Source organism: Bombina bombina, chromosome 2 (assembly GCF_027579735.1).
Source record: "Bombina bombina isolate aBomBom1 chromosome 2, aBomBom1.pri, whole genome shotgun sequence".
NCBI lineage: Eukaryota > Metazoa > Chordata > Amphibia > Anura > Bombinatoridae > Bombina > Bombina bombina.
The window spans coordinates 537,011,834-537,026,479 of record NC_069500.1 but is presented as its reverse complement, the minus strand read 5'-3'; the positions used below and the strand labels follow the sequence as shown (position 1 = coordinate 537,026,479).

Here is a 14,646-nt window from a genome sequence, read left to right as displayed (position 1 = left end):
CTAATTACACCTACTCTAAGCCCCCTAATAAAATAACAAAGCCCCCCAAAATAAAAAATTCCCTACCCTATTCTAAATTAAAAAAGTTACAAGCTCTTTTACCTTACCAGCCCTGAACAGGGCCCTTTGCGGGGCATGCCCCAAGAATTTCAGCTCTTTTGCCTGTAAAAAAAACATACAATACCCCCCCCCCAACATTACAACCCACCACCCACATACCCCTAATCTAACCCAAACCCCCCTTAAATAAACCTAACACTAAGCCCCTGAAGATCTTCCTACCTTGTCTTCACCATCCAGGTTCACCGATCCGTCCTGAAGAGCTCCTCCGATGTCCTGATCCAAGCCCAAGCGGGGGGCTGAAGAGGTCCATGATCCAGTCAAAGTCTTCATCCAAGCGGGGCAGAAGAGGATCTTCCATCCGATTGAAGTCATCATCCAGGCGGCATCTTCTATGGTCTTCCATCCGGAGCGAAGCGGCAGGATCCTGAAGACCTCCAGCGCGGAACATCCATCCGGCCCGACGACTGAACGACGAATGACTGTTCCTTTAAGGGACGTCATCCAAGATGGCGTCCCTCGAATTCCGATTGGCTGATAGGATTCTATCAGCCAATCGGAATTAAGGTAGGAATTTTCTGATTGGCTGATGGAATCAGCCAATCAGAATCAAGTTCAATCCGATTGGCTGATCCAATCAGCCAATCAGATTGAGCTCACATTCTATTGGCTGTTCCGATCGGATGGAAGATCCTCTTCTGCCCCGCTTGGATGAAGACTTTGACCGGATCATGGACCTCTTCAGCCCCCCGCTTGGGCTTGGATCAGGACATCGGAGGAGCTCTTCAGGACGGATCGGTGAACCTGGATGGTGAAGACAAGGTAGGAAGATCTTCAGGGGCTAAGTGTTAGGTTTATTTAAGGGGGGTTTGGGTTAGATTAGGGGTATGTGGGTGGTGGGTTGTAATGTTGGGGGGGGTATTGTATGTTTTTTTTACAGGCAAAAGAGCTGAAATTCTTGGGGCATGCCCCGCAAAGGGCCCTGTTCAGGGCTGGTAAGGTAAAAGAGCTTGTAACTTTTTTAATTTAGAATAGGGTAGGGAATTTTTTATTTTGGGGGGCTTTGTTATTTTATTAGGGGGCTTAGAGTAGGTGTAATTAGTTTAAAATTGTTGTAATATTTTTCTTATGTTTGTAAATATTTTTTTATTTTTTGTAACTTAGTTCTTTTTTATTTTTTGTACTTTAGCTAGTTTATTTAATTGTATTTATTTGTAGGAATTGTGTTTCATTAATTTATTGATAGTGTAGTGTTAGGTTAATTGTAGGTAATTGTAGGTAGTTTATTTAATTAATTTATTGATAGGGTAGTGTTAGGTTTAATTATATCTTAGGTTAGGATTTATTTTACAGGTAAATTTGTTATTATTTTAACTAGGTAACTATCAAATAGTTCTTAACTATTTAATAGCTATTGTACCTGGTTAAAATAATTACAAAGTTGCCTGTAAAATAAATATTAATCCTAAAATAGCTATAATATAACTATAATTTATATTGTAGCTATATTAGGATTTATTTTACAGGTAAGTATTTAGCTTTAAATAGGAATCATTTATTTAATAAGAGTTAATTTATTTCGTTAGATGTAAATTATATTTAAGTTAGGGGGGTGTTAGTGTTAGGGTTAGACTTAGCTTTAGGGGTTAATACATTTATTAGAATATCGGTGAGCTCCGGTCGGCAGATTAGGGGTTAATAATTGAAGGTAGGTGTCGGCGATGTTAGGGAGGGCAGATTAGGGGTTAATACTATTTATGATAGGGTTAGTGAGGCGGATTAGGGGTTAATAACTTTATTATAGTAGCGCTCAGGTCCGCTCGGCAGATTAGGGGTTAATAAGTGTAGGCAGGTGGAGGCGACGTTGTGGGGGGCAGATTAGGGGTTAATAAATATAGGGGTCGGCGATGTTAGGGCAGCAGATTAGGGGTACATAGGGATAACGTAGGTTGCGGCGGTTTACGGAGCGGCAGATTAGGGGTTAAAAAAAATATGCAGGGGTCAGCGATTGCGGGGGCGACAGATTAGAGGTTAATAAGTGTAAGGTTAGGGTTGTTTAGACTCGGGGTTCATGTTAGAGTGTTAGGTGCAGACGTAGGAAGTGTTTCCCCATAGAAAACAATGGGGCTGCGTTAGGAGCTGAACGCTGCTTTTTTGCAGGTGTTAGGTTTTTTTTCAGCTCAAACAGCCCCATTGCTTCCTATGGGGGAATTGTGCACGAGCACGTTTTTGAGGCTGGCCGCATCCGTAAGCAGCTCTGGTATCGAGAGTTGCATTTGCTGTAAAAATGCTCTACGCTCCTTTTTTGGAGCCTAACGCAGCATTTGTTTGAACTCTCGATACCAGAGTTAAATTTATGGTGCGGCCAGAAAAAAGCCCGCGGAGCATTAACAGCCCTTCTACCGCAAAACTCCAAATCTAGGCCTAAGAATGATGGTATGTGACCAGGTGGCGTGTGTGTCAGAATTTTATATATTGTCGATAGGGTATGTCTTATTTGGGGTTTTTGGACACAAAGGGATTCGAAGTTGGTCAAAGGTCTGACCATATTTCCATGTCTTGGGTGTTTATTGATGTAGTGTATTGTTTGTCTATAGGTAAACCAATCGGCAAAGCATTCATGTCCTCTAGAAATTAGCTCAGTCTGTGAGAGTAGGGAGTCGTTGTTGGAGTGTGAACAGTGAAGTCTCTGTTTGGGGTGTCTACCGTGGTTTTGGGGGTGAGGGGTTTAACCACAAATTCGCCGTTTTCTATCAGGGAGGTCAGTGGGGAGGGGACCGACGAGACAAAGAGTGTTGTGTTGATGGTGCGTTCCCACATGCGGAAGGTCTCTTGTATGATCGGGTTATCAGTTTTGACCTTTCTAAAAAAATTAGGGTTGCTCCAGCATAGTCTTCCCAGATGTGGCCTGCCTATTATAAGATGTTCAAGAGTTACCCATCTTTTGTGTGCGTAGTGGATATTCCAATCGACCAGCCTTTGCAGGAATATGGCTTGGCGATAGGCGCTAAGATTCGGAACACCCATACCTCCCTGAACTTTAGAAGTTTGCATTATTAAACTGTTAATTCTAGGCGGCTTTCTGCGCCAGATGAAATCACTAAATGCTTTTTGTAATGATGGTTGGTACGGTTTGGGCAAGGGGATTGGTAGAGTCTGGAGAAGGTACAGAATACGTGGGAATACATTCATTTTGACGACTTCAATGCGTCCTAGCCAAGACAGTTTTTTGGAGCCCCATGATGACAGGTCTTGTATGATTGTGTGTTTAATGGGTGTGTAATTGAGTCGAAATATATCATCTAGTTTGGGTGATAAATGTATCCCTAGGTACTTCAGTGAGTTGGTACACCACGTAAAGGGGGAGACTTGTTGGGTGGCTGCCAGGGATGTGTTAGTTAGATTAATATTTAATATTTCTGATTTGGACATATTTATTACAAAGTTTGATAGAAGTTGGAAAGTGCGGAATTCATCTATGAGGTGTGGGATTGAGATTTCAGGGTTAGTGAGGGAAAAAAGCAGGTCGTCCGCGAACAGTGATACCACATAGTGTTGGTTTTCTATGGTGATTCCAGTTATCTGGGGGTTCTGTCTAATGCTGGTCGCTAAGGTCTCAATGATGCATGCAAACAAGAGTGGGGACAAGGGACATCCCTGACGTGTCCCGTTGGTTATGGGAAAGGGGGGGGGATAAGGTGCCGTTGACTAGGATTCTCGCTGTCGGGTGGGCGTAGAGCGAGAAGACCCTATTAAGGATCTTTGACCCCAACCCCATGTGGATTAAGGTGGCTTTCATGAAGTCCCAGGCAACACGATGAAAGGCCTTTTCCGCATCTGTGGAAAGGAGTACAGAGGGAATATTTTTGAGTTTGGCATAGTGGATTAAATTGAGGGCCCTGACCGTGTTGTCTTTCGCTTCTCTCCCTGGGATAAACCCGACCTGGTCAAAATGGACCAGGTCTGGCAGGACTCTGTTCAGTCTATGTGCTAGTATCCTAGCATAGAGTTTAACATCAGTATTTAGTAGCGAGATGGGCGATAATTACCGGGGGAGTCTCAAGGTTTGTGGGGCTTGGGTATTAGTATTATATGAGCTTCTAATGCTCCAGGGGGAAACGCCTTGTGTTCATCTATGGATTGGAAATAATCCAGCATATAGGGGTTTAGGATATCCTGGAAAGTGGTGTAATATTTGTGGCTGTAGCCGTCTGGACCCGGGGCTTTTTCGGTGGGCAAATTTTTAAGGGCTAACTTCAATTCACTTAGTGATATGGGTTCTTCCAGTTGCTCTTTTTGCAATTCTGTAATGTGAGGGAGTTGGAGTTTCCTAAGATATTCCCCTATTAGTTGATTCCTGCAGGAGGCCATTGTTGTTTCTGATCTGCATGATATATTTTTTATGTGCTTTTTGTTTAAGGTATCTGGCCAATGATCTGCATAATTTGTTCCTTCCCTCGTAGTGCTTTTGATGGGTGTATAGGGTCTGTCTTTTGTGCGTTTTGTTGAGGTGGGTGGCTAGTGTTTGTCTTTCTAGGGTGAGTTTGTTAAGTAGATCTTTTTGTCGGGGTAGTCTTGTGTAAGGATTCTAAGTGCTGTATGTTTGTTAGTAGTGTATTGGTTAGTTCCCTTTTAGATTTGTTCATTTGTGCTTTTATAGCTATCAATTCTCCTCTAATAACGGCCTTGTGGGCTTCCCATAACATGTGTTGAGTTGTTTCAGGTATAGAGTTGTGTTCAAAATATTCTAAGATTGCCTTTGTGATTCTGGAAGTTACTAGGGGGTCGGTCAGCAAGGATTCGTCTAATCGCCAAATGTAATCTTTTAGGGGCTTTGAGGGCCAGGTCATAGTGCAGAGTACAGAGGCATGATCTGACCATGTAATTGGGGAGATTTTTGCGGAATTGAACAGGGAAAGCCCTCCTACATCCGTAAATATGTAGTCTATGCGGGTATAGACCTCATGGGGGTATGAGTAGAAGGTATAATCTCTTTGTTGGGGGTGAAGTGTTCTCCAAACGTCTTGCACTACTATGTTTTTGAGATATGATTTAATTTTTGATGTTCTAGAATTTGGCATTGAGGAGCGTTGGACTGAGCAGTCCATATTGGGGTCAAGAGCGACATTGAGGTCCCCTCCCATGATGAGTGTCCCCTTTTGGTGCTCTAAAATTAAGTTAGATATTTTTTTAATAAAAGAGTGTTGTGCTGAGTTGGGGGCATATATTGAAGCTAATGTCAGCGGTCTACCATAAAGAAGCCCTGTGAGAATAAGATATCTCCCTTCTTTGTCTCTAATGATCTGTATGGGGGTAAAAGGGATGTTTTTCCTAATTAAGATTCCCACCCCGTGTTTTTTACTGTGGGGGTGAGAGGCCCAGTAGCAAGTGCCATATGTGCGGGCAAATGTGTTTGGTTCACGACCCTTGCGGAAGTGGGTCTCCTGTAGGAATACCAAGTCCGCTTTATGTCTATGAAGATCTCTGGATGCAAGCGTTCTTTTGCAAGGTATGTTCAGACCTTACGCGTTGGCGGAATAGATGTTTATGTGGTTTCCGGCTTGGGAGTGGGAATTCAATTTAGCCATTATCTAGGTGATGGGTGTTGGGTATGAGTCGTAGGTTTGGCGGTATATAGGTAGGTAGTGTAGTAAAGGCAGAGCACTGGGGCACTGGGCGGACCGGGAGCAAGGGTACGCAATCAGGTTTGATTACGTGTAAATGCAAGTTTCCAGGAAATACAACAACAACATTGATAAGAAAAAAAACAAAAACAAGAAAATAACATAATGCCAACATTAACTTCATGTTGGCGATGAGGGTAGCGTATCCCTGGTGTAATCCCGCTCTTAGACATTGACCTCTGAAGGGATTAAACTATTGCGAATGAGTATGAGTAAAGCCCCTAGGGGTTTGCAGTTTAGGGGGCAGAACTTCCTGTTAATAATATCACTGTAGCAAACCCTGTGTGACCATAAATAACTGGATCGGAATAAGACCCGTAATAGAGGTCTAATTAGTAACAACATCAAAATTTGAACATTTTGCAAGTAAACCATAACTAGGGTTGCGACAGGCAAGCTTGGAGTCTAGTTCAGATAAGTGGAGGTATAAGTCTCATTATAGTAGGGTGAAATAATGCATTCTAGCAATGATATGTTACGTCCTTTCACTGCGCAGCTTCAAGGGGAACATTCTAGATAGCAGCTTTGGCCTTCAGTTATCAATTTCTGATTGTTATGCGTTTAAATGTCAAGCTCTCTTTTTTCTTAGTTAGCCACTTTATAGCTGATATTAAGGTTAACAAGTTAAGGGGAATACACAAGCAAAGTGAGTACATTTTCAATGAGTAGGGAGAAAAAAGAAAAAGACACATCAACATCATTCCCTACTATTCTATAATGATATGCCAAATCACGATTAAAATAATATAACATTACATCTGTCAAAAACAATGTGTGGTACTTATCAGGTTCTGGTAGAGGTGATATGTGTCCTTTCATAACAAGATGTTTATTGGGGTTTCATGCAACAGGAACCAGGTTTTGTGTTTGTGTCTGGATTGTTCGTGGCTTCCAATGATTAAGAAGCATGAGTGTTCTCTATGTCATAACTATCGTCCAGTTTAGTGTTACTTTTCCAGGATTGAAAGGAACCTGTTCAGCTGTCTGAGGTGTTGAGTTTTTTCCTTTTGCTGACTGATGACCACTGCGATCTTTGGGATTTGGGTGCACTGTCTGATTGCTGCGTGGTAGATTCCGTTGGTCTTGAGGTGGGGGGGGGGGAGGAGATGTTAAGGTCCCTTGAGAAGAGTTCGAGGTTGTCTGGGTCTTTATAGATGTGGGTTTTTCCTTCCTTTTGAACAATGAGGCTGAAGGGAAAGCCCCAGCGGTATTTCACCCCTTGTTCTTGTAGGACCTGAGTGATATAACGGATCTCCCTGCGCCTTTCAATAGTGGCAGGGCAAATGTCCTGGAATATCTGTATGCTGTAAGTTTGAAATCTGATTTCTCGCTGCAGCCTAACCTGTTTCCAGATGGCCTCCTTGTCCAGAAAGCTTGCAAATTTAAGAATAATGTCTCTTGGTGGGTTTGGAGGTTTCGGAACAGGGCGTAATGCCCTATGTGCACGCTCTATGGAAGTTTCAGTGAGTTTGAGTGATGGGGCGATGTACTCAAACAATTGTATTAAGTAGGATATTATAGAATCTTGAGTCACCTCCTCTGGTACTCCCCTGATCCGGAGGTTGCTTCTTCGACCTCTATTGTCGAGGTCTTCAATTTTTAGTTGGAGCGACTGCACAATAGCTTCGTGTCTCGTTATTTGGTGGTTAGCGTCAGACACTATGTTGTTCAGAGTGTCCTGTTCTTCCTCCAGACTTTCTATCCTCGACCCTAGCTCGTTGATGTTTTTCCTCAGCGAGGTCATTTCAGTTTTAATAAATGTCTTTAAGTCGGCTAGGTCTGATTTTGAGGGTAGTTGGGCTATAGTGGTTTGAATTTGAGTGAGTTGGGCAGCGTGGGGGGCATCCATCTGATCAGGCAGTATTTGAGAGGCTGAGGGTGTAGATTCATTGGGTTCAGGTTCACAACCCTGTTTTTGAAAGTAAGAGTTCATGGTAGTAGAAGGTGTTGTGGGAGCTTTCTTGTCAGCTCTGGGCTTTTGTCTTGTTGCCATTAGAAAGTTTCCAGGCTATCTGGTATGTGGTTTGAGTTATTGCAGCACTTTCACTGACCCTGCGTCAAGGTGCCCATTTAATTACTCTTATGCTTAGTTAATAGCCCGGTGGAGCAGCATAAAGTAGTGGAGGAGGGCAGGTTTCCAGTAAGGCCAGGTACGCAAATTCCCTTTCAGATAGGCCCTGTATCAGGGAGCATGGGGTTTTCCCTGCTATCAAAAAGGCCGTGCAGCGTACGGTTTAGATCGGGTGTGTTCTCTGGCAGTCCGGTGCCCTTAGTCAGCTGATAGCAGGTCGCCGACTATGCGGGCGGTTAAATAAAAGTCACTGTCTGGGGCCAACTTACTTTGCTAGGTGTTTACAGAGGCCACAGGGTTCCGGGTGGCTGTGATGGCAGCGTATAGGGAGTCTGCGTGCCACGTGGGAGTTTCAATGGCGGATCGCGGAATCTTTGCGCCCTGGAATAATGATCTCTGGATTCACTTTTCCGGTTGCCCAGATATTCAAATAGCGGTGTTGTCCCAGGGCCGGGAATGTTGCTCCACTGCGGAGGGGGACCAGAGGATGGTTAGGTGTGCGGTCTAAGCTTGTACAGAGCTGCCAGCAATGTCCGGTAAAACAGGTGGTTGTGCGTTGGGGTTAGTCTCTAGGAGCTCTCGTGTAGATTAAACGTAATTGTGCCCAGAATATCACCAGGTTAGAGCGGGTTGACAGGGATACACTTCGGAGCTAGTTCAATGTGCAGCCATGTTCCTGCATGGCTACGCTCCGCCTCCCCAACACAATTAATATTAATACACGTTTTACCTTTTGTGAGTACCTTGTATCTAAGCCTCTGCAGACTACCCCCTTATTTCAGTTCTTTTGACAGACTTGCATGTTAGCCAATCAGTGCTGACTCCTAGGTAACTCCACAGGCATAAGCACAATGTTATCAATATGGCACACATGAACTAATGCCCCCTAGTTGTGAAGAATTGTCAAATGCATTCAGATAAGAGGTGGCCTTTAAGAACTAAGAAATTAGCATATGAGCCTGTCTAGGTTTAGTTTTCAACTAAAAAAATACCAAGAGAACAAAGCAGAAGTGATGATAAAAATAAATTAAAAAGTTGTTTAAAATTACAACAGTTTATTTTTTACTAGACTGTCCCTTTAAATTCTATAGAGATGTTTTATGTTACCATTAGTTTATACAGTTTACAACAACAATGGAAACTAGGCCTACATAAGCTATTTTAAAGTCATTTAAATTAGAATGTATTTTATGCTTGTCATCCTCAGTTTTTCTTTTTGCCTCAAACTTTATTCTGTTTAGGGCAGTACAGTATAAAGCTCACGTAATTGTGCAATGAATGATGTCCCATTACTTACCTATCATGGTGTTTAATTGTGTGGTGTTTCATGTGGTTCTTAATAACTTAGCATTATAAATAAAAATATAAATCCATATTACTAAACTTCTATTATTCCCTATAGTGCTTATGCAATGGCCGTTAATATAAGTAAAAAAAAATCTGTGTAAGGAATCATTTGTATATCCAAAAAATATGTTTTTGTTAAATGTTTATATCTGTCAATGTTTCTATTGCATAAAGTGTTTTTTTGTAGTATCTATTTCAGCATAAGGTGATCTACAAATAACGGCTATAACACAAAATAACATTTTTTGTTCTTTTTTTTATTTTATGAATGTGCGTCAAGCTTTGATAATGACATAAGGATTATTAAATTTATATACACAATATACACAAAGTGTCAATATTGGCATGTACTGTATACTACCATTTATTTTGTTGGCCAGTGACAATGCAGTTAACATTTTTAACATATAAATAGGATACTGGAGGATTATGTTTAAGGTTATACTTGATTAACATTAGCATTGTTAAACCAGGTTTCATTAGAGTACTATTTTACCTGCAATTAATCAAATTTCTGATCACAGAAACATATGTTGCTTGTTTACAAACCATTTAAAACTGGAAGTGGTAATTTCATGTTGGCTGCTGAAATTATGAGCAAAAAATAAATAAACAAATAATATATATTAGAAGATATCACTGTTATGGCAAAGCATGCAGTATGGTATTATCATTTAGGATGTTAGCTGTGATGAGGAGGAAAATCACACATTTGATAAAATATTCAAAATGGAATTACACTTGCAAGTCAATAGATCCCAGCATAATGACACAGTAAAAGCTACAGAAATGTAAAAGAAAATAACTAGAAGCAAAGCAAATACCTATAGCCTATATTAGCCTAACCATTAAAATGTATTAAACAACAATAGTTATTTAAGTTGCTAAGCTAAAAAAAAGTAAAAATGCAATATTGCTGACATTGAATATGTCAGGGAACCTGTTTGAATTATATTCTTGTCTGTTTTTTTTTTTTTACAGTATTGAAGAGCGACCTGCTTTTGCAAGTGTAGAAATGAAACTGCGAAACTATTATTATGAAATTGCCCAATAACTGACTTCTGTGAACCGTTTACAAGTGTAAAACCAAACGAAAAAATGGGAATAAAACATATTTATGAAGCTTCTGCGGGCATAAAAATGTTTGTGGCATTTAGTTTTTTATTTTTGTATTACAAACAGCATAGCTTGGCATTTTATTTTCTTTCACACTGTTACATATATGCTATTTTGTTCCTTAGCAAGTTAAATGTGGCAATATCTATGTTAACTGTATCTACTGTATGAAACTGCGTGTGCATTCGCTTAAGCTACAGTATGTTACATAATAATTGTATGTGCCAGAAATTGTTTTTCAATGTGTTTCTTTTTTTTAATATATATTTGAACTGGTAGTGCATAATGTCATGCTAATAAAAGCATTTTTAAAATGTATTTGATTTTGCTTAATAAAATATTTAATTGGTTAGGTGTCTTTTGTGTACTAAATTAGAGTACTGATGTTAAATTTGAACATTTTGTTCAAGTAGCAACAAGATCCACGGAGAATGAAAGAGTCTAGTTTTGTTTGTTTTTTTGTTTTTTAATAGAACAATTAAATATTACAATATTTCATGACAGACTATAAAGTTTTTACTTGGAAGTGACTAAAAGTGTCTTCTGATTACATTTCAGCAAGATCTGCTCCAATCTGCAACATGTATTTGTTTAGTTTGTTTAAAGACTGACATATATCATACATACCTTGCAACATTTCCTAATAGATTATCTAGGGTGGGGAGGCTGGTGGCTTAGTCGGGTAGATCAGGGGCAAAGTCACAGCAAATAAGGAGTCTAGTCACTCCAACAGGGTAGTTAGTGGGGCACAGTTGGGTGAAGCTAGGCATGTAGTGAGAAGATTAGATACGTGACTAAGCAATACTTGGCAAACCTGTACTTTTATAAGATCCCAGAGAGCTGAACAGGCAGAGCTTCCAAACTGTGACAATGTTACAAAATGCAGGCGGTTAGGAGCTTTGATTATTCAAATACAAAAACATTTAACACCACTTATTTAAATTAACCCCTTAATGACAACTGACGTACCAGGTACGTCATGCATTAACTTACAGTTAATGACAATAGACGTACCTGGTACGTCAGTTGTCTAAGAGAGTGCTGGAAGCGATCGCAATCGCTTCCAGCAGCTCTCAGGGTATTGCAGTGATGCCTCCATATGGAGGCATCCTGCAATACCCTTTCAGAAGACTCCGATGCAGAGAGAGCCACTCTGTGGCCCTCTCTGCACCGGTAGCGATGGTGCCGGTTCGTTGGTGGGTGGGAGCGCAACAGGGAGGCGGGTGGGCGGCCCATCGCTACCCGGCATCCGGCTCCTGTAAGTGCAATGTGCACGCCGGGTGCCGGGAGCGTGCGGGGGCGCGCATGCGTGCGCGCGATTAGCTACCCACACTGACACCAATGAGGAGGGAAGAGGGGGGAAAAATAAATATATAAGGATCTGGGAGGGGGAGGGGGTTGGGGTATTGTGGGGGGCTGCTACACTACAGAAAAATTTAAAATGGCAATAAAAGATAAAAAAAACACTTTTTTGGGGGGCAAATTGGGTACTGGCAGACAGCTGCCAGTACCCAAGATGGCGGCAATTAGGTAGGGGAGAGGGTTAGAGAGCTGGGGGGGGGGGATCATGGAGGTTGGGGCTAAGGCAGGAGTCCATCACAGCTAAAACATTTTATTTTTTTTTATTAAAAAAAAGAAAAACTCCTTTTATTTAGTACTGGCAGACTTTCTGCCAGTACTTAAGATGGCGGGGACAATTGTGGGGTGGGGGAGGGAAGAGAACTGTTTGGGAGGGATCAGGGGGTGGGATGTGTCAGGTGGGAGGCTGATCTCTACCCTAAAGCTAAAATTAACCCTGCAAGCTCCCTACAAGCTACCTAATTTAACCCCTTAACTGCTGGGCATAATTTACGTGTGGTGCGCAGCAGCATTTAGCGGCCTTCTACTTACCAAAAAGCAACCCCAAAGCCATATAAGTCTGCTATTTCTGAACAAAGGGGATCCCAAAGAAGCATTTACAACCATTTGTGCCTTAATTGCAGAAGCTGTTTGTAAATAATTTCAGTGGGAAACCTAAAGTTTGTGACAAAATTTGTGAAAAAGTGAACTTTTTTTTTTATTTGATGACATTTGGCGGTGAAATGGTGGCATGAAATATACCAAAATGGGCCTAGATCAATACTTTGGGTTGTCTTCTAAAAAAAAATATATACATGTCAAGGGATATTCAGGTATTCCTGACAGATATCAGGGTTCCAATGTAACTAGCGCTAATTTTGAAAAAAAGTTGTTTGGAAATAGCAAAGTGCTACTTGTATTTATGGCCCTATAACTTGCAAAAAAAGTAAAGAACATGTAAACATTGGGTATTTCTAAACTCAGGACAAAATTTAGAAACTATTTAGCATAGGTGTTTTTTGGTGATTGTAGATGTGTAACAGATTTTGGGGGTCAAAGTTAGAAAAAGTGTGTTTTTTTCAATTTTTTCCTCATATTTTATATTTTTTTTATAGGAAATTATAAGATATGATGAAAATAATGGTATCCTTAGAAAGTCCATTTAATGGCGAGAAAAACGGTATATAATATGTGTGGGTACAGTAAATGAGTAAGAGGGAAATTACAGCTAAACACAAACACTGCAGAAATGTAAAAATAGCCATTGTCATTAAGGGTAAGAAAATTGAAAAATGGTCCGGTCATTAAGTGGTTAAAAAAACTAATACAATTACTTGTTTATTTTAACAACAAATGGAAAACAATGGAGTTTCAATGGAAAACAAGTAACCAAGGAAAAACAAATTGTGTTTCTACCAATTGAATGCCAGTTCCTGTAAAGAAGTTTTGCTTGATTACTGTAGGATGCCTAAGACACCTGACATTTTAATTTTGAATCATTTAGAGATTACATTTTTTATGTTGTTCAAAATCTTAAAGGTGCATTCCAGTCAAAATTCCAATGCACATAGATGAATGATATATTTGAATAGAAACATATTTGCAATATTCATGTATTGGAAAAAATGCTTCTAGTAAAAGGTTTGACTTAATATAAATATATATATATTATATATATGCCAGGTCATTAAGGGTCTTTTAACACTTGTGGATAATTTTTTGCCAACATTGTTGCAGGGTCACTTCCAAGTCTTAAAGCACAAATAGAACGATAGAACAGTGCTTAACATGTGCCACATAATCTGTACATACATTACCAGAAGTATGCGTTCCTGCTGAGCTAAACTTAGCACACCCCTCCTTTCATTCTGCGCTAAACTCAGGTCCTTCATCAGACACTCTGCTAACTATAGTTTAGAACCTCCATATCAGATACAACTACAGGCAGACGATAATGCTGCCCAGGATGTGATGCATGTAAGTATTTTGCAGCATTAAACTATGGAATCGTTCTAAAAATCTTAAAGAAATTAACTCCGTATCTTTTTACTCATTGGAATTAGGGATGGGCAAATGGGTAAATTTCCGAATTCGAATGTTAGAACGAATGTTATTATCGAAATTCGAATTATAAATCCGAATGTTGATAAGAACGAATTTTCTTAAAAATTCTATAATCGAATGCAATTTACAGTTTTCGAATGTCACTTTCGAATTTGAATGTTTAGAATTATATCAAATGTCCACATTCGAAATTTCGAATTTAACATTCTATTTAACAAATACTATTCAGAAGTTTAATAGTTCATGTGGTAGGGAGGGAATCTAGTAAATTGATACATAATAGATACAAATATATAATTTCAAATGTTTCTATATAGAATATTGCATAATTCAAATATTACATTTAAATAAAGCATTAGAAATACTATAACAAATATAAATTCAAATTTTTAAAAAAAAATATTTTCGAATGTAATCGTAAAATTCAAAACCGAACATTCGAAATTCGAATGTTAGAATGTTATGTAAACATTTGAAATTCGAACGAACGAATGTGTTAAAATTCGTCTCATTTTTCGAATGTTGCGAAACATTCGCCCATCCCTAATTTGGATGTAAAATCTGAGATGTTTTCTATGTGGCAACATGGGGATTTATATGAGCTATTTAGTGAAAATTCACCTATTAGATCTGGAGATATAAACCCTCAAAAATAGATTATTACTGTAGTGTGTTTATATCTGTATATACACACATTAACACATGAATATATATGTATATATTAATATACATATATATTTATAGAGAACAGTTCCTCATAGACCACAATGTAAACATACTTTTCAGTGCCATTTTATTTCTAACACGCCACACCAACTACTTTTAACCCCTAAAAACTGCTTTGTGCAGTTGTTTGTCGCATTTTATTTATTTATAAAAAAAACTACTAGACTCTTAAATTTGGAGAACATTTATCTCAGATCTTTGGTTCATTTTCTAAGCGCTTATTGATACCACTAGCTCACG

General features: G+C 39.6%; 1 protein-coding gene across 2 annotated transcripts in view; it reads left to right on the top strand.

Annotated features, from left to right (window-relative positions):
• Positions 1 to 10,628, top strand: part of SYK (spleen associated tyrosine kinase) — a 316,009-nt gene extending 305,381 nt beyond the window's left edge. For both annotated transcript variants that reach the window (XM_053702388.1, XM_053702386.1), the window contains one exon: positions 10,144 to 10,628. In XM_053702388.1, the coding sequence (XP_053558363.1) occupies positions 10,144 to 10,216 (73 nt within the window). In that variant the 3' untranslated portion in view covers positions 10,217 to 10,628. The remainder of the gene's footprint in view (positions 1 to 10,143) is intronic.
• The last annotated feature ends 4,018 nt before the right edge of the window (positions 10,629 to 14,646 follow it).